Below are 19,942 nucleotides of genomic sequence, written 5' to 3' on the forward strand. Positions count from 1 at the left end.
ACATTTTGGTCATGGTGGTCCAAATCTAAGGTCACCAAGGGCCAACTAATTCTGGAATCTATCCTCTGTTTCCACTGATCCCAAAAATGCTTAAAAATTAAATTAGAAATTTCTAATTTAATATCACATTTGTTTATTTTTAAGCTGCAAACAAATGTAGCCTGGAAAAAGTGGTAGTTCAGTGGATCAGTTGTTGAACTGATGATTAAAAGGTCATGGACTCAAATCCCAGCACCATCAAGCTGCCATTACTGGGCTCCTGAGAAATGCCCTTCACCTTTCTTTGCTAACTGTAAAACTGTAAGTTTGCTTTGGATATAGGTGTCTGTGAAATGCCGTAAAATGAAATGTAGATATTTAAATAAAATTTGCCTTTTTTTTTTATTTATTTATTGTATTTAGTGTACATGCATGCTTCACAGTGCAGGTACAGCATGCCTTGTGCCTTAAACAGCTTATCATGAACAGACAAAACAAAATTGTCTGCTGTTTTTTTTTTTTTAATACAATATTTGTCATCAAAATGATATAATTCGTTAGCTTTTCCAGTCTGGCGGCAATTTACTTTTATACATTCACAATTTTCAATCAAGATCGATTTATGGCCTTTTATAGGAAACATAATTGGAAACCTCTGCACTAGAATAGACTTAATCAAGGATATGACATTCAAGGATGACTCAGAAAGGTATCATGTTTTCTTTGGTTTCCTTTTGGTTAGCAAACGCATCAAACAATCAAGCATCAAACCCACCCAGAACTGAGAAACTGCAGGACACGAGGTGTAGAGGTTCTGCCGGCATGCTGAATAAATATTTTATTCATAACCAGTTTATAAAAATAAAATACAAAACAATTTTAAATAAAATAAAAAACAAACACAACACTGTACAATGCATTGATATGATACAAATTAAAAACAACACAAATATTGCAAAAATGTACAATGTGGTCTCTTTCTTTAACATTCTTTTTTTAGGCTGTACAATGCTGTTTCAATTCTGCACTGCATTGTTAACTTAAATCAGATTATAAAACATAGAAAATCTGTAACAGAAAAACAAATAGGAAAAGAAAAATAAATAAAAAAGAAAATAAAATCAACTATTGAAAACTTCAGCCGTGAAGCACATGGCACCCTGGAACCTTCATTGTTTTAACACTCTTCAGACATCAAAAGTGCAGAGAGAAGCTTCCTTATACAAACTGGCTCCTCATTTACAGTATTACATTTTCATATCAACTAAGACATTGATGTTGACAGCAGGAAAAGAATGCAGAGCTGTTACACACAGAGAAATGTAAAGGGCCCTGTCATTTCTAATTCAGAAAATATGTATGTAGAACAACAACTTCACTGAATGGGGCAAAACATGATAACGTCCATTGGGATTACCTTTTAAAATGACCATTTCTAGTTCCCTAGCATGTCTACACATGACCGTACCAAGATTTAATTCTAGATGATGGGTGGCAGAGGCCGAATAACACTGTGAATCTCATGTTGTGGTAGATTGTACAGGGAAGTCGCAAATGCTCCTTTTTTTTTTTTTTTTTACCAAGGAACTATTTGCAACTAGCAACAGTTGTGTAATGAACATCAAATGTTTTGATCCAAAAAACCATTAGTTCAACCATAGTAATTAAATGCAACGCATGCATAATCTCTGGAAATTAAAACTGACAGTAATATACATCACAGGATCATCTCTTGATTCAAAACAAAAAATGGCATTCTCTGATACACAATGCTAATGTCATATGTCGATAGTAGTATCGATAGTAGACACTTCCTAAAAAACCCAAAATAATATGTCAGCTGAAAAAGAGAGAGGCTGAAAGTGAAACTTATATCAAAGAACATTAAGAGGAAATGTGAATCATTTATTAGTGTATATTAATAAAAAGATATATTAACAGTGCCTCCAAGGACATGAAAACATGTCTCGATCATATATGGGAAATGATGGTGAACATGAACTACTGACCTTTTTGGCAGTTTAGAGTAGAGCAAAAAGGGAGAACGTGGTAAAGGAAGCACAAAAATGTCAGTACAGGGAAATAAATTGCATGGATTTATTAGAACTATAGAAAAATTCAGTTCTGAAGAAATGTGTAATACTTAATCTTAATGACTCCAAAAAGGATGTGCTTATAGTATCTCACAAAAAAAAACACCCCTCGCATTTTAGCAACCATCTTAGTATATCGTCTTAAGAAACAATACCATAAAAATAAAACATATTTTAGAGTAGTTAATGTGCAGCTTGTATAGCAGTAGATTTACTGTCCTCTGAAAATAACTCAACATCAGCCTTTATTGTCAAAATAGCTGGCAACAAAAGTAAGTAAACTGTAAGTGAACATGTCAAAACTCTGTCCAAAGTGTAAATATTTAGTGTAAGCACTACTGTCATGTAGCACTGCCTTAATCCTCCTGGACATGGAATTCACTAGAGCTGCACAGGTTGTTGCTGGGATCCTCTTCCACTCCTCCATAATGACATCATGGAGCTGCTGGATGTTAGACACAAGGCGCTTCCCAAGCTGCCGTTCAGCCGTTTCTCAACAGAGAGCATCATGTTCTGCTTCATAATGTCACAGAATGTCAGAATCCACGTTTTCCTCAATAAACCGCAGCTCCACAGTACCAGCAGAACTCATGCAGCTCCAGACCATGATACGACCACCACCATGCTTGAGACAATTGCTTGACCACCACCATGCTTGACCATGCAAGAGACAATTTTCTTGGTTCTCCTCACCAGGGCGTCACCACACATGCTGGACACCATCTGAGCCAAACAAGTTTATTTTAGTCTCATCCAACCACAGGACATGGTTACAATAATTCATGCTCTTGGACAGGTTGTCTTCAGCAAACTGTTTGCAGGCTTTCTTGTGAGCCAGCTTCAGAAGAGGCTTCCTTCTGGGAAGACGGCCATGCAAACTGACTTGTTGCAGTGTGTGGCGTATGGTCTGAGCACTGAAAAGCGGACCTTCTGCTTTTGCAACCTCTAAATCAGTGCTGGCTGCACTCATGCTTCTGTTTTTTAAAGTCAGCTTCTGCACCTGACACACAGCACAAGGACTTAACTTCTTTGATGGTCCCTGAGCCTGTTCTGAGTGAAACCCGTATTGGAAAACCTCTGTCTGACCCTGGCCACTGCACTGTAACTCAGTTTGAGGGTGTTACTGATCTTATAGCCTTTGTGGAGAGCAACTTTTCTAATTCTCAAATCTTCAGAGAGTTCTTTGCCATGAGGTGCCATGTTGAACATCCAGTAGTCAGTATGAGAGAATTGTACTCAAAGCACCAAACTTTAACTGCCCTGATACAAGATACACACATTTGTGAGAAAAACATAAACATGATGAATAGGACATGTGGCTTTGCATGGTTACATGACATAAAGCTATTTGAACATTATTGACTGTATATTGAGTTCTTTTCAGAGGACAGTAAATCTATACTGCTTTACAAGCTGCACATTGGCTGCTCTAAAATATATCCAAGTTTCATTTCTATAGTATTGACCCTTGAGAAGATTTACTAAAATGGCTGCTGAAATGTGAGGGGTGTACAAAATTTTGTGAGATACTGTATATGCATGGTGGTCTGGGAAAACCTTTCACGTTACACTAAATTGTTTTCCTGAACTGTTTCCCTTTTGCATACATATCATGTTTTTAGGATTTCTATCATCTATCATCAGGTAACAACATGAAATTCATGATGTAACAAAATAAAAACCCACACACTTTACACAGCATCATATTTTAAGGGTAGACCATCTCCTTAAAGAGCACTGCAAAAATGATTATTTTAGGCAAGAGTATATACATTTTTGGTGCAATATATTTGTTTTCATAAAATTGTTTTGTGACTTATCAATCTTATCATAATCATTGAGCAAATCTGCTATTTGAAATTCCATACTGCCTAGTTTTAAAGCATCTCTAGCTGACAATAATTAGTTTTGTTTTCAACTTCATTCTATCATTCTAACAAAACTGCACACCACCGATCTGGGGGACAACCTTCTCCTTTCCACGCTGCCCTTACACATGAATAAGTGATTGAAATTCTTATGTTCTGTACTATGCTAGATATAAAATATTCCCTTTGAACGTTCTTTGAAGCTTATCCAACCTGCAGAGCAGATAACCCTTTCGGACACAGTGATCGATCAGCACAGATCAAACGAGTGACAGAGTTTAAAAGCCAATATGAATGCCGTATCTGCAAGTGTGTGTACGTCTGATGTGTGTGTGTCTATGTGTATGTGCAAGCATGTGCCTTTAACAAAAGAGCAGCATGAGCGCCACAGCTCAAAACAATACCCAGCTGATTGTAAAAGCTTGTACCGTGCTCGCCCATAATCCAAAGTAGCGTCTCTTTAGGCACGTAGCAAATTGCATGAAAGAATCTCTGCAATTGCTTTAGTGTTTTTTGGGGGAAGAAAACGCTAGTCCTCACACCCTGCACCCTCGGAAAAAAATACATTTACTTTAATTAGGGATTAAAGACAGCACAGACAGAAAAGATCAAATCGATGGCTTCCAGGAATTATACGTTACGTTGGCGATCTGTCAGTGTACCTGCCACTGCATGGATTAGAAGGGTGCAATATGCAATCGAGCCTAAGTACATTTCTCAATAAATACTATATTACAGGTTTTAATAGCTTGATGCAATTACACAAACCCATGCATCTAATGTTAGATGAACTCTACCAGTGCTCTCGCTGCATGATTATAATTTTTTTTTTTAGATAAAACAAACCAAAATACTAGTCCCACAAAAAAATCCCAAATGCATTACACTCACAATTCTTAAAAAAAAGGTTTAGAACAACGGGAGAACATAGGTTACAGAGATGATACATGTAGTACTCTCATTGTCCGATTTAAAAGTGTAGTGGGTGCAAATCTAAGAAGCAGAATACTGTGTAGTTGCTGTAATAAGACTGGATACTATATAGGTACAAGTCAAGCATAAAAAACAAGAATCTTGCAGGCCTTATCCTCCGTGCTGATCTGTTTGTGATTTTTACACAAGTGCACTAACGTGTGTACATGTATTTATTGGGGAAACTATCTGCTCAACTTGCTAGAGCACTTGGGCTCCCGAATGCAAGCTTTGGTGCGGGCCTTGTGGCCACAGCTGCCTTCCTGTGCATGGGGATGCGCACGGCGCAAAGGAGGAGACCCCGAGAAGCTGGGGGGTGAGTGGCTGCGCAGGCATCCGACACGGTGCTCGTGACGAGAGGGGGAAGAGCTGATGGAGCGTTGTAGTGAGGAGCAGCTACGAGGGGAAGCACTGGAGCTGCGCTGGTGATGGAGGTGGTGATGTGAGACACCCGACTGGTTAATACAGACAAGCCTGGTGCCCACATGCTGTGGGGAGCTGCGCGATTGCAGTGATGAGGAGCGGCTGGTTCCACCTCGCATCAGCTGAGCCAGGCAAGTCATCAGTTCCGAGTCACCTGCGCTGCCTGTTCGTATCCGATAACGCCGCAGCCTGCAGACCAAAGACGAAGATGATGTTAACTAGGTTAACCTAGACTTTGAAGCACTTACACATGTCATTTGCCTTCTTCTGAAATCGGTTTTTGACACTGTGACTGGTGATTAAAATCTTTTTTTTTTTTTTTATGTCCCAAATGTGTTAATGTGTTTCGTTTGACACAAACCTCAATTACAGAAAATACATTATATAAACAAAGGAATTGAAAAAACTCTTTCCAAAAGAGTGAAGGTTATTTTAACAGCAAATGGGCACTAAATGTTGAATGAGATTTTTAGGTGTCCACAAACCTTTGTCAATATAATGTCTTTCAGATGTAAAAACAATTCACTGCCCTAATACACCATGCATTTATTTATTGAAAGAAATTACAAAGTACATGATTTTAGATCGTAACTAGGTAACTGTCTTTGAATGAAAAAAGATCAAAATGACATTTTCTTAAATAATAATAAGAAAGCAGTTTCACAACAAAGGGAGCCTGATATTGTTTACAGGACATATCCAAAGGCAAAAACAATCCAAAGTGCATTGTAAAGGAATTTTTATGTGGCTTATGAACGTTTTACTAGTTCTACTAATGTTTCTTTGAATTTTACCTGCCATCTGCGGACGTACGGCTGGGAGGTTTCCCGGGAGGCGGCCGAGGCACAAACTGGGACGTGAGTTCCCTCTGAACGGTAGAGCGGCTGACAGGTCTGGGTATTTTGCTCTTATGGGAGTTTAGGCCAGAGGAAGAGGACAGCGAGGGTGCATCATCACCTTGTCTCAATCCATGTAGGGACTCCTCGTCCTGCGAGCGCTCGGAGGCTGAAGTGGAGGACAGCTGATCACGCTGGACTGAGGAAATTGAAGGTGAGGCACACAGTGAGGCGCAGGGTGAGGTGGGAAGGCGGCGGCTTCGTTTCTGCAGCAGTTTCTCTTTGGCTGAGCCTGGAGGAACATCCTGCAGCAAACTGGAGGGCTCGAGGACAGGGATACGGCTCAGTCGACGACTTGGATCCCGAGACGAGAAAGCAGCTGGAGAGGATGGAGCCTGATTAGTACTTTCAACAGAGGATGTTACATTGTTCGCCAGTGCAAAGTTCTGATCAGGCTCTGTGTACACATCAGAGTCTCTCTTTGTGTCCTTCTGCTCAGACAGTAGAGCCTTCTGGGCATCTGTTGCAGAGTCGGCGTGGCTGTTTGTCAGTGCTGGATTGCAGCCATTAGCAGGTACGTTTTTTGGGCTTGGCACTGGGCTTTGCAGATTTCCATTTAGCAGAATTTCTGCATCAACACTGGAGGGATTGGAGCGCAGAGACTGAGGCAACTCTTGAGGTGAGTGGATGTCCACAGTGAAATCCTGTGGCAGAGACTCTTTTCCATTGATATCATGATTCTCCAGCTGGTGGCACTGTGGCACGCTGTCAGAGGCTGAGTGGGAGGAGAGTGCAGATGGACGCTGAGCTGTCAACTAAGATGACAAAAAGAGATTCAGTTTGTAGGACAAAAATAGTATAAATGCAAACGATTTTTAAAAAATAATTTACATTAATTTGCCAGCCACCATTGCTGACCAGATTAAAATTAAGATGTACTGCAGTTCTGTCACAGTAGGTAACTTGACTTGAATGTACCTGTATAATATTAGAAAAAGGTCATTGTTAATTTTTCCTTAAATTTTTAAACATAAAAAATGTACACATTTGATTCTGGTAATGTATACCTTTTCATAGTACTTCTTATTCACCTCAATATATATTGCTGTCCAAATATTTATTAAAATCATTTTTATTGCTATTATTTATTTATATGTTTTTGACCCACAGAACAACACTAGATATATAATTCAGTCTTTATATCAACCAACTCCACAGGAAAAGCACATAAATGCAGTCTGATGAAATTACACACAGAATAAGCAATCGATATGTCTGCAGCAGGACTCACAAGGTTAAGATGACCAAAGCAGCCAAACAGACAGCTAGACTTTAAGCTAAAACTTTAATTAAACAGCCTGGAATGATAAAACAAAATGTTTGTTAGAAAGTAAATACCCAGATAAGAATAGTTTTTATAAAACCACTCCTACCATGAAATCGTCATTCTGGAACAAAGCCTCAGCTCTGACTGAGCAAGCAAACTGGTAAAAAAAAATATGTAAGCGTGTGCTTGGGCAGAGGGGAAAATTGGGTATTCACCTGCTGCAACTGAGCACGTGTGATGCGTATGACTGAAGGTATCTTGGAGTTGGAGGCGCCTGGTGGAATGGCTGGCAGCTTTCTGTGAGTAATACGGGGCTGGGAGGTTGAGACGTAGTGCTGGTTATGGTGTTCTGCGGATTGGCTACGGCGGATAGTGGGTGGGGAGCGCTGGTGCAAGGGATCAGACAATGTGCTCAGAAAGGCATGAGGACTGGGGGAGCGCAGGAGCTTCCGAGTCACCACCTCCTCGGGTAGAGATGCAGGAGAGGTTGGAAGCTGAAAGAGGAGAAGTGGGAATAGGAGAGAAATGAGGCAGGGGATCATATAAGGGAGGACAGAGATAAAGAAATGGGGAAGACAAGAATGGATGGGTGGCAAAAAGTGGATATAGATAACAGTGTGTGGGTGAAAGCCGTTTAAAAAATACACACACACACACACACACACACACACACACACACACACACACACACACACACACACACACACACACACACACACACACACACATACACACACCCTCTGCCCACAGATGTACTAAAAATAACCTTAGCATGCAAATGGGTATGTGCTCAGTTAAAATAGCTCATCATTGAACAGAGCTTTGACCCTGATCCAAGAGAACTGCGATTCAGGTAGCATGTTGAACTTGGTGTCAGGTGAGCTCAATAGCATTAACCCTTACTTAACACAGGCTGAGAACAAATTCAGCAGCTATCATTCACACAGATGACGAATGAGAAGTCCTCAGAGAGCCTAATGTGCTAATGCGTAGCGCAGAAGTGAAGCAGCTGGTAACAATTACTGGATGGGAAACTTCGCATAAACACAGTGAAAAGCTAAATACTTCAACAAATAAGCATTACACAAACACAAATACTGTTGTGATAACTGCCCTGTCTATAAACTAAATGTTTGAAAGGATAGTTATAAGGACATTTATTTTATTTAAGTATTGTTGTATTCCAGAGATGTCAGTGTTTTACTTCTGCCATCTCACAGGTTTCTTTAAGGAAAGAGCTTATTTCTAGAGGAATTTCAAGTCGAAATTTAGGAACTAAATCAGATGGTCTTAATTTTGACTGCTGCCAAATAGAAACTATTATCAGAACAAGACCTGCTTCCACATGCCAGAGATTTGGTTATTGAGAAAAACTGACATTGTAAGATTTTGGTCATGTGCAATATATTTAATGCAACACAACATTCACAACATTTTACCAACATGCAGTAGTAATAGTAATAATTATTAAAGGGAAAAATTACATAGCTTGTTATTTTTGCTGTTCGGAACCCAATATAAATTTTTGTTTGCTGAATTTATATTTATCATCACTCATCGCTTAAGTCTATGTGGCTCAAATTGTGTATGTAGTGTAATTATTGTGGGTGAGAGAACGTGATAGTTTTCACCCTGATTACAGCTCTTAGAGTCATCTCCTGATTACATTTACATTTATAGCATTTGGCAGACACGATTATTCAGATCGACGGTTGTTATTTATACAACTGAGCAGCTATGGAGTTAAGGGTCTTGCTCAGGGGCCCAGAAGTGGCAGCATGGTGTGGCTGTTATTTAAATTCACAAATGAACCACTAAGCTACAACCTCCCACTTATATCATATTATACAATGCCATTTTGTGTAAACTCAGTAGCAATAAACTTAATAGATTATAAATAAAACTCAGTCTCAGACAATCCTTCCAACACCCCTCAGAGAGCATGATATTTACTGTATATTTGTTTGGCAACAAGCATCCGAATGAAAGTCGCCATCTTATTGCCTGTCAAGGTTTCCATGAATATGCACAACACGTACTAGCTTCTGGCAAGTACACAAACTTTTACACTGTGACTCAGTGAGCTTTTAAAAGCAAGATTTAATTACCGCAAGAGTTCTAATAAAAGGTAGTGGTGAGTAATTCTAATAATGTCACATTTGTGGCTAAGTGGTCAAGGCTTTAACTACATACTGTAGTGTCAAAGGTTCAATCCCATCACTGGGTTCTTAATCATGTCCTTTTATGCTCAACAGCTCAGTTGTATCCTTATCTTAGTTGTAGGTAGCTTTGAATAAAAGTGTCAGTCAAATGAGCAAATGCAAATGTCTGAAAGGATGGATGGCCTCTTCTTGTGAAATCAAGCTATTAAAAAAATAGAGGTCTGTATTGTGTATCACCTGTCACTATACTGTATTAAATTATTTAGAAAAAGAAGAAAATCAGATTAAGATTAAGATTAATCATTAACAACACGAATCCAGTTGGCATGTGTCCTAATACAGAGAAAGTATAATATTATTCATGGTCTCAACCCATCCCAAGTTTTCTGATGGTTAAGGTAAAGTGCACATTACATAACTTTGAAAATACCAAAATGTCTGGTAGTTTATTCTATGGCAACTTAAATTTTCTATTATATATTATGTGTACTCAGTATCCGAACATAATGGCACAATATCTGTTTTTTTCTAACAGTTGAACACCAAATAGGGTTTAGATAGTGAAGTGTGCACTTAGGTTAATATAAACCGTGGAATCAGTGATTGGTGAGCCTGTGTTACCTGTGTGAGAGCTCCCTCTGCCAGTGCATCAGCAGGACTGGTGGGTGTAATGGGGAGCAGACCTGTTGCTGGAACCATACTCAGTTCAAGCCTTTCCACTCTAAGTGTGGCCAGAGTATGCCCTTGGGAAGGGCTTGGGATGGCCTTATCAGGAGACTCATCCATTGGCTGTACCACTTCTGGTTCCTCTATAGGGCTGTTATTTCGCTTGGCTTTGGCTCCTGGGCTGCTACTGGCTGCTCCTTGAATGTCTTGCTGGTCAGAGACACGTTCCACCATCACCCAGTCTTGCAAATCCACATCCTGTTGGTCTGTGCTCAAATTCAGTGCTACAAAACCATTACTGACTGCTCCATCACAGAGCTGCAGAGAGCCTGGGGAGGCCTGTTTGGGTGATGCATCTCCTGAGAGGAACTCTTCATCATAGTGCCACACTCGAACAGTGGCAGCAGACAGCACCGCACCAACATTACCTTCTTGGTCCTGTGCTGAACTGGGCATCTGCTTCCCCACACTGTTACACAGACATTAAGATGGTAAAATGTTAGCTTCTAACACATTTTAACACAATGAATAATATTCTTGTGATCACAGAGAACCAACCATGCTTCCAGAAAAAGCTCTGTGCTGGGTTTGGGATCCAAGGTTAGTCGCTTGTCTAGCTCAAAGGTGTTGATGTTGCGCAATTTTCTCAGAAGAGGAGCATCTCTGTCTGAGGGTACTACCTCAGAGCGTAAACACACAGGAGAACCAAGGCTGGGTACAGCGTGAGGAATCGGATTACCCTTGTTGCTGTGCTCCTCCTCTGCGGGGCCCTGCAGATGCACACTAGTTATGTATGGATGGACTTATTTAAAGTCATAATATTCAGATACACTTTGGATAATATACCTTCCAGGCATGAAAGTGAATAAGGTTGCTGTTGCGGTCCAGATCTCCCCAACCATCAGCTTCTGGGTTTCTCATAGGAATGGCAGGAGAGTCAGGCTGCCGCTCTGGCACAGCATTGTTGTCTCCATCACTGAGTTGTTCATCCTGTAGGACTTCATCAGTGTTCTCCTTCAGGAGATCTCCAAGCACCACAGAGGCATTGGCCATCCTGGGACAGAGCAAATCATGTATTAATTGGCACAACACACTGCGGGTTTTTGACAACATGCATTACACTTCCAAAATAACCTGCTAATTCCAACTGCCATTTATGGATAGCATATAACACTGCTTACCCCATGTAGGCTGGCGTGAGGCGTGTGTGATGCTGAGGCACGTTGGTAGCTGTAGGCGTATTAAGAGCACCATCTGTGCTCGTCCTTTCCCAGTCGTATGGGTCGTTTTCCACCACGTTGTAAGTTTTCATACTGTTCTCAAAAATTGTCATCAAAAGCTAAAGGAAATACACAAGAACACAGCTAGTAATAAATTAGTGCAATAAAAAAAAAAAAAAAAAAAAAAGAAAGAACATTTTTTTTTTTTTTTTTTTTTTTTAACGTATCATGTTTATTTTTATTTGAGAGGGAATTTCAAAACATACTTTAATACTATGAAAAAAATCTTCATTTTTCATGATGGATTTGGCGGTTTAACGTATAAAACATTCATATGAGTGTCTGCTCAGGAATTTTGCTATTTCTGAAAACACTTGATTTATGTATAAATGTACACATAAGAAGACTAATTGCTGTAAACTTTATAATATTAAGTATTATATGAAGATGAAATGAAATTTACAATCTTTAGCAGATCCCTTATACATGCAACTTATAAAAGTGCTTTGGACCGCTAACAAAAATACATGCTCATGCTAGTTTATTAGGATAGGGATTAAAATGACTTCTGGAGGAAGTGTGTAAAAGGCAAGTCAGTTTACATTATTGGCATTCATTTCAAATATTAAAAGAAATATTAAGAATCATATATGTTTATATATTTGAATTGCCATAGAAGTGAGTCAAAATAAATTCCACTTCTGTCTTTCAGTTTATACACAGATCATTTAAGTCAAGTCAAAAAACTACTACATGTTTTAGAGGATCATCCATTTCATGCTTTTTGCTCTTCATGCAACTTTTAAGGAGTTTTGTAGACATTACTACATGTGAATGAGCTGTGTTTCTAAAGCATTTTAATTTCAGTTTCAAAAATGTTAGTTCTATTTGGCTTCTGCAACAATTACACAACTTCACTGAAAGATTCATAAATGAAGCCGCGTTTCAAATGGCAGACAAATTTCCATGGCCTTAAAAAAAAAACCTGCATCACCAATTCCAAAATATTTCACTAGTTATTTCATGACAAAAACCTGTGTAAACCCACACATGACTAATAATAATTATTCATCACCTGATAGTCAGGTTTGATGTGGTAGTCCAAGCTGCTAATGTGGTCCAGGAAGATGCTGAACTCTGAAGGCAAATGCTTCAGCATGAGGCGATGATCATATGTCTCCTTCAGCTTCCCTACTTGCTCCTGATGCACAAACACGTCCATTAAAATCAAATGCCTTCAAATCAAACAGACTTGAGCTCTTATCTTAATATTCCTCACACACCTTATCCTTGATCTTCCTCCAAGGCAGCTGTCCAACCAAGAACTCCACCAGCATGTAGAACAGAGACCACAAGTCATCATGCCTGCCCATTTCCTGTAATATAACAGTGATTAAAAACAATTAAGCATAAAAAGTTATTCCCTCAGCAATAAAAGTGAACACAATTATGACATGCAATCAGTTATAAGATGCTGAATAGTAGTCAGAGAACAAGCAATGATAAAGTGGTGTGTTTATTTGTAGTATAAGTGAACTAAACTGAAATCAGTTATTAACACAAGAAAAAAGTTGAGATGTATTAGAGCAAATAATGGGTATGCACCTTGTTCTTGTGAGCGTTGACTGAAGCATATCGTACCGTGCCCCTGAACCCTGCCACACGACGAGGCTGAGAGAGCACACAACAGTCCAGTATAAGATATGTACATAGAGAACTACACCATATTATTTATTCTGGAGCATATAAATAGAACAAAATAGCACTAGCACATATTAAGAGAGTAAAATGACTGACTGGTCTGACTTCCTGGGAGGAATTTGTGAACTGGCGTGCCAAGCCAAAGTCCAGCATGTAACAGATTCGACGAGTACAGGGGGAGCGTCCCATGGCAAAGTTGGACTAAAACACAGAGCAAGACTCTTAAATAACAGCACAGTAAAACGAAACATGGTTTAAACATTGGCATCATCATTTACCGGTTTGATGTCACGGTGCAGGAAGCCAACCGAGTGGATGCTTTCAACAGCCTTCAGTATCTGTCGGCCGAGTCTGAGCGTAGTGCTGACAGTGAATGTTCCGCGGTTTGTACTTCTCCTTAAATCCGCCAAATTAAAACCCTGAAGTAACACAGGAACCAGGGCTCAGATGATCACAAGCTCCATCTCATTAATTTGCACATTATTGTGTTTGATGTATATACTGTACTAAATATTTGTTGGTTTGTGGTTTAAGGTATGTGAAACCTTACCTGTAATTCCATGACAACGTAGTTGAAGCGGTCATTGCGACCACATCCCACAAAGCGGCACACATGGTCTTTACCTAAAAAAGAAAAAGGTGTTTTTTTTCGAACAAAAAACAAATCAAACTTATGTCTGCAATCTCCGATGCAGAAAATGGCAAAAATGCATACATTTTTCTACACAGTAATACCGAACTAATACAGAAATAGCAAGCCGCTTACATTTCCTACTTTTGCTCCCATCCCTTTAAAAGGATATATAGAGGTTTACAGGGAATTCTTAGAATGGCTGTACTGTCTGGAATGATACATTCCAAGAAGCATAAATGTCCATAATCATTTCTCTTCCGCACCCTGTTCAATGACATGCTCAAGGCTGCTTAAGCAAGTCCAGCACCATTTCCTACTTCCTGATTTAATCATCAATCTATTTTGACACAAATTCATGCACAAAATACATTATGAATCATTATGTGTCTACAGATATGCAGGGGATGTTTCTGTTCTTTGTAAATGTCTGTTTTGCTCAGATGGGGGTTGGGATTGGGGAAGATCTCTGGTTACACTCCTTTTCCCTGAGGAAGGAAAATAGAAGCACCAATATCCAAAAACTAGGCCATTAAAAAGCAAACATGATCCATATCCATCAATTTTCTGCTAATCAAAAGTCCAAATATACATCTCTCAAACATACACACACTCACACATACTTTCTCTGTACCAGTACCAATACAAATGGAATATCAGAGGTTGTTCACTTTATATTACAGCTCTAATATATCCTCTTATTAAGCACATAACAATCCGGCATCAGGCTGAAATGCTTGATTGGTATGAGATTTTGGTTTGACATTACTTTCTGAGTCAATGTACTGATGCATTCTAATGTCATAGCCATGTGTGCTGTTCAAAGATAATAATATAATAATAATACATATTAATACAGTGTAGTTATCAGCACCAGATCAAAGTAGATGGTGATATTTAAGAGTTTTAATATTAGTATAAAAAGTGGGATTTCTTTTGTTTTTACATTTAACAATCATGGTTAATTAAACAACAAATACAGCTTCATACATACACCAGAATTCTGTTTTGTTATGTGGCTCTTAGGTACGTTGTGTTGTGTAACTCTATGTTGTTGTTATGTACCACCAGGGATCTGGAAAAACATTGCCTCATTTCACTGTGTACTGCGTCAGCTATATAGGGTTGAAATGACAGTAAAAGCTTCTTGACTTGACTTGACTTGAGAATAACAAATGCATGCTTCCTATGAATGAAACAGAGCTTTAGTAGTTACCCTGTAGTTTCTTCAGCACAGCCACCTCCATCTTGAGCACCTGCTTGGGCTGCTGGGCCGACTCCACCTTAAGCGCTACGCTGTATTTGGTTTGCAGGTCCAATGCCTCATAGATCTCCCCGAAGCCCCCACCACCAATTTTCTTCAGCTAGAATACAATGAAAGACAGCTACATTAAAACCTATTTTAATATTTTACTAAGAAGGAGAAATTTGGTCTTTCGTGGCTTTTGGGGTGTTCGCTGTCATATTATTCAGACACGACAAGATTTCTGGATATATATTATTTCTTTTAAGTAATGTTTCTAGAAAATCAATATGATCAATTTACAATTTGTATATAAATCATGGAGTAAGACTGTACATATGGCTGTCACACATAAAAAATAAAAAAAACGTGTATTATATTATATTTCTTTTTTTTTTCTTTTTTTTTTATGACAGTCTTTGGCATTGATTATAACAGATTAGTGTACGGCTTCTTGTATGCAGAATTTACCTGCTAGGAGCTCAGTAACTTAGCTGAAACCTTGTTTCTCTGAAAAATCCTTATGTCATTCATATTTTATTGTTTTGTCTTTTTAACCCTTTTAATACTTATTTCATGTTGGTATCAGATGCAGACAATGAAAAGGGTCACTTTCCTGGAGTCTCAGAACAAAGTAAAATCCCAGAGATACTCAGTGAATAGTTATCCTACCTCCAAATTGTAAGTCACAATATTTTCTTGTTTTTCATTGACCCAATGTTCTAGTAACCCAAACACTCCTTTCTATCAGGGCCAGTGGCAGCACTGCTCTTAGGATAAGCAGGCAGTACTTTTACCCAACTCGAGCCATCAGGAAACCAAGTAGTAACTGTCCTGACACAACACACTGGCTGTAGTCACTGGACACCATTCTTACACACACACACACACACACACACACACACACACACACACACACACACACACACACACACACACACACACACACACACAGACCCTGTGAGGTAGGCATAGAGCAGGGCAGTGCCTATCACTAAGAGGCAAACAGTTTCCCTTCACAACTGTGCCTAGTGTTTAAGTTGGCTACCAGGAAGAACAGAATTTTCTACAATAGATGGAGTTGTATAGACCTTGGATCAATTTATAAGATATTAAGCTCCTTAAAACTACTAAGTTCGAGTAGATTTACCATTAAAAGTTTTTAAAAAACCATTTCAGTTTAACGCTTATGTTTTATCAATGTAGTGGCTTCAGCAAAATACTTATGTGTACCTATAAGGACAGTGAGCTATGATCGGGCAAAAACACTCACCACTTTCCATCGCTCCCTAACCAGAGCAGCAGAAGACAGGATGTCAGCCTGCTCCTGTCCTCCACTCATACTGGCTCTGTGTTGCTCCGAGCTTTTCCTAAATTCAGTGGCGAGAATCTGTGTTTGGCATCAGGGCCTTGTGCTACCTGCACACAAACACCACAGACACAAGGAGGGGGGGTTAAGATCAGCGCACACACACACACACACACACACACACACACACACACACACACACACACATACACACACACACACACAAATATATATATATATATATATATATATATATATATATATATATATATATATATATATATACACACAAATATACACAGCAATTCCTCTGACACAAGCTTCATTCCAACACTGACTATGCAAACCTGAGCAGAATTTAAACACACACACACACAAACACAGACTGATTGGTCAGCAGTAGAGCTGCAGACGAAGCCGAGTGCAGTGCAGTCTGTCCAGTATTTTGTTTTGAGTCTGTCATGCTTGCTGCTTGCACTCACTCACTATTAAATGCTTTTGGTGCTTTGTATCGCCCCAACATGAAGTGCACAAGAAATCCGCAAATTACTGACAGCTAAGCTCACAAAGTCCTGTGGGTTGTGACACACAAACACACTCCTACACACAACTAAGTAAAAAAAAGCTGACTGCTTGAAAAATGTCCACTGAATGCTAGCAGAAGTGTGCCACTGGAGACTGACAGACAGAGATATGAAGGAGCATCTTTGGTCTGTGAAGCTTTACCTTCTTTTTGTCATTCTCAAGCTCTGAATCAGTGCAAGACATTCCATATGCTTTCTATGACTTACTTGTTCCCTCTTTGTCTGTCTATTCTTCTCCACCCAACTCTTAATGTAAGCTTAGAAAAGGCAGTGCAGCCCAATGAGCTTTAGGAAGAGAACAATAACGTCCATTTTATGTACGCAAGCTGCAAGCGAGGACTGCTGTGCTCTTTAGTATACAGTGCTAAACGAGTCACTGCTACGGTAAAGAAGTGATCCATTTCCAAAGTAAAAAAAATTAAATCAATAAAAAACATTAAACATTTTACACTCTTGGAAAAAAGGGTTCCTTTGGTGGTTCTGAGGATTGTAAAGTGGTTGTGCTACTACTAAAACAAAACTTTTGTACAAAGTTAGACACAGACCCATTAAAGTGCACCTGAAATTAACTTCTGTTTCTTTACCTATCTTTTGGTGTTTTAGACACCAATGCACCAGTATATTTTTAATCAATACAAAATAAAAAAAAAAAGGTGATTCCCTCTGGGATAAAAAGGAATGATTATTCACATCTAGTCACAACTTTGTGATTATAATGTAATAATCCAATGATTTGCTTGTGGAGAAGGGTTTTGCTCTACAGTTGTAGCTCTCGTTTTCTAGCCAGCCCTTGATTGGAAAAAAAAAAAAGTTGGAGCTTAATTATTTTGAGGAGGGTGGAATGTGTATGAGGTCTCTGTTATGTAACTTGGAGCTGTTCTAACTTGGAGCTATTCATTGCTGGAATACATCACTTCCTCAGGCTAAACCGAAAATGCAATTCTGTCTCTATGCATTGTCTGGACTTCTATAACAGAATAAGTAAGATAAGGCTCTCAATAATCTCATCACTATTCTTCATATTTTGCTACCTTGCAACTATGTGCTCAGACTCAGCTGTGTCGGATATCTCAAACGATAGCAGATTTTTTAAAGATACTCAAGCATTTCATTATCTGTCTTTCAGGGGGAAAGGGGGTTTATGAATAAACGGTTTTCAGTGTAGTGTTGCAGTGAAAAGCACTTATGACCTCATAATACCCCCTGTTTGGGCTTTAACATTTTCTTACTGAGTCTGCGTGTGTTTCCTCAGGGTTCTCTGGTTTCCTTCCCATGTCCCGAAAACATTCCGGTAGGCTAATTGGCTATGCTTTGCTATGCTAAATTACCCCAAGTGTAAATGAGCATGTGGATGTGTGTAGGTGTGTGCGTAATTGTGCGTTTAAATAGGGTTGTGTATTAAACTGGCATCCCATTCAGGCTGTGTTCCCTTCCTGTTCCAGTGTTCAATGGTGACTGTAAAATTAATAAATAATTATTAAAGGACTGAATGAATGAATGAATGAATGAATCAATCAATCAATCAATCAATCAATAAATCAATCAATCAATGTATAGTGAATGAATGAACAAACAAACAAACAAAGAACACTGAACTGAGCCATTTTCACAAGGGTGTAGTTTTCCTGCAGGTCGTTTAGCTTAAGTTAAAATAAAAAAGGAAAACAAACATATTCAATTGCAAAAATACAAATCTTTATGATAGTTTAATATATGAATGTGTTTCCCCCCAGTGTAACATCATGAAAAAAATTGAGGACCCCTTCATTATACATCATGTACACCTGGAGGATCCTGGACTATAGTTTAAAAAACATATTAGATTATGCCATAGATCAAGGTTTCTCAAGGAAACCATAACTCCAGGAACACTACCTGTCAGGTAGGAAAGTGTGGGAAATGGTTTTGGTTCTACCCCACAAGCAACCTCATCACCTTTTTGCCCTCCACTCCCTCAATGTTCAGACGTGATTGTTTAAAGACCCCGGGTAATCAGACCTGCTGTTATTTGTAGGCTTGGTTGTCTAATTGGTAGGGTTTTAATGTAGGTGTTGCCAGGTTCTCAGAAATACCCCACTTTGGGAATAATATAGTAGGATAACTAATTCTATATAATGCTCACATTATTTTTGACAGACTGTCAGCTTGACAGTTACTTGATTAGTGTAAGTCGCTGGTTAATGTCTGGTCCACTAGAGAAATGTGATCTGCAATACAAAGGCAGTCCGCTTGTTGCATAGCAATCTGCTACTGCTACACACAGCACATTTAGTGCTGACCATCTTCACACACACACACACGCACACACACACACACACACGCACACACACACTCACGCGCGCGCACACACAAACACACGCCTATAGACAGCTACATGCACATTATAAGAACATGCAAAATGCCTCTGAGTACACTGTAGGAGTGTGCTGTCAGTGTCATGTCACCGGCCATCTGGATCCATGTTGGTTACCTCGGTGGGTCCCTGCTTGTGATCCAGAAAGCGCCGGATCTCTAAAATGCCCTCGGGATCATGCTGACGTTCCACTCGCAGCTGCAGGCGGCTCTTCCGTGCGCATTGCCCTCGCTTTTTTTTTTTATGTACAAAAAGCAGACATTAAAATGAGCTTTTCTTCTGATCGGCCTCTCGGTAGCATCTCTCGGTCGCTGCGGATTCGTGACGCGCGCGCCTCCTCCTCCTCCGGTAAAAGAGAAATCCTGCCGCTGAGCGCGTGCGCGACGCAGCCAGCCTTCGCAACAGCGCACACACACGTACTCGCGCGTTCCGATCTCCTCGTGCACGAGCACCGTCCTGGGTCCAACTAATCGGCTTATCGAGTTGAATCGGGTTTTTTTTAAAGGCGCATTTCAAAGATCGACTCGAACATGTGATATTTCTTCTTCTTCTCCGTTTAATTTTTTATTTTAGAA

The 19,942-nt window shown here is 39.4% G+C and overlaps 1 protein-coding gene across 3 annotated transcripts; it reads right to left on the minus strand.

Annotated features, from left to right (window-relative positions):
- Window positions 1-785: 785 nt before the first annotated feature.
- On the minus strand, window positions 786-19,805 carry ttbk2a (tau tubulin kinase 2a). 3 transcript variants are annotated; one of them, XM_083543614.1, is made up of 16 exons: window positions 19,485-19,805; window positions 16,395-16,540; window positions 15,095-15,242; window positions 13,798-13,871; window positions 13,526-13,666; window positions 13,344-13,448; window positions 13,152-13,217; window positions 12,830-12,922; window positions 12,622-12,747; window positions 11,508-11,665; window positions 11,173-11,380; window positions 10,885-11,096; window positions 10,282-10,795; window positions 7,714-7,992; window positions 6,130-6,986; window positions 786-5,524 (listed from the first exon to the last, which is right to left on the minus strand). In XM_083543614.1, the coding sequence occupies exons 2-16, from the start codon at window positions 16,461-16,463 to the stop codon at window positions 5,098-5,100; spliced, it is 3,477 nt and encodes a 1,158-aa protein (XP_083399740.1). In that variant the 5' UTR covers window positions 16,464-16,540; window positions 19,485-19,805; the 3' UTR covers window positions 786-5,097. The 3 variants fall into 3 exon arrangements, with proteins under 3 accessions (XP_083399740.1, XP_083399741.1, XP_083399742.1); XM_083543615.1 differs by lacking the exon at window positions 19,485-19,805 and adding an exon at window positions 18,244-18,412; XM_083543616.1 differs by lacking the exon at window positions 7,714-7,992 and having other exon boundaries at window positions 19,485-19,782.
- Window positions 19,806-19,942: the final 137 nt, after the last annotated feature.

Source organism: Silurus aristotelis (assembly GCF_946808225.1).
Source record: "Silurus aristotelis genome assembly, chromosome: 6".
NCBI classification, from domain to species: domain Eukaryota; kingdom Metazoa; phylum Chordata; class Actinopteri; order Siluriformes; family Siluridae; genus Silurus; species Silurus aristotelis.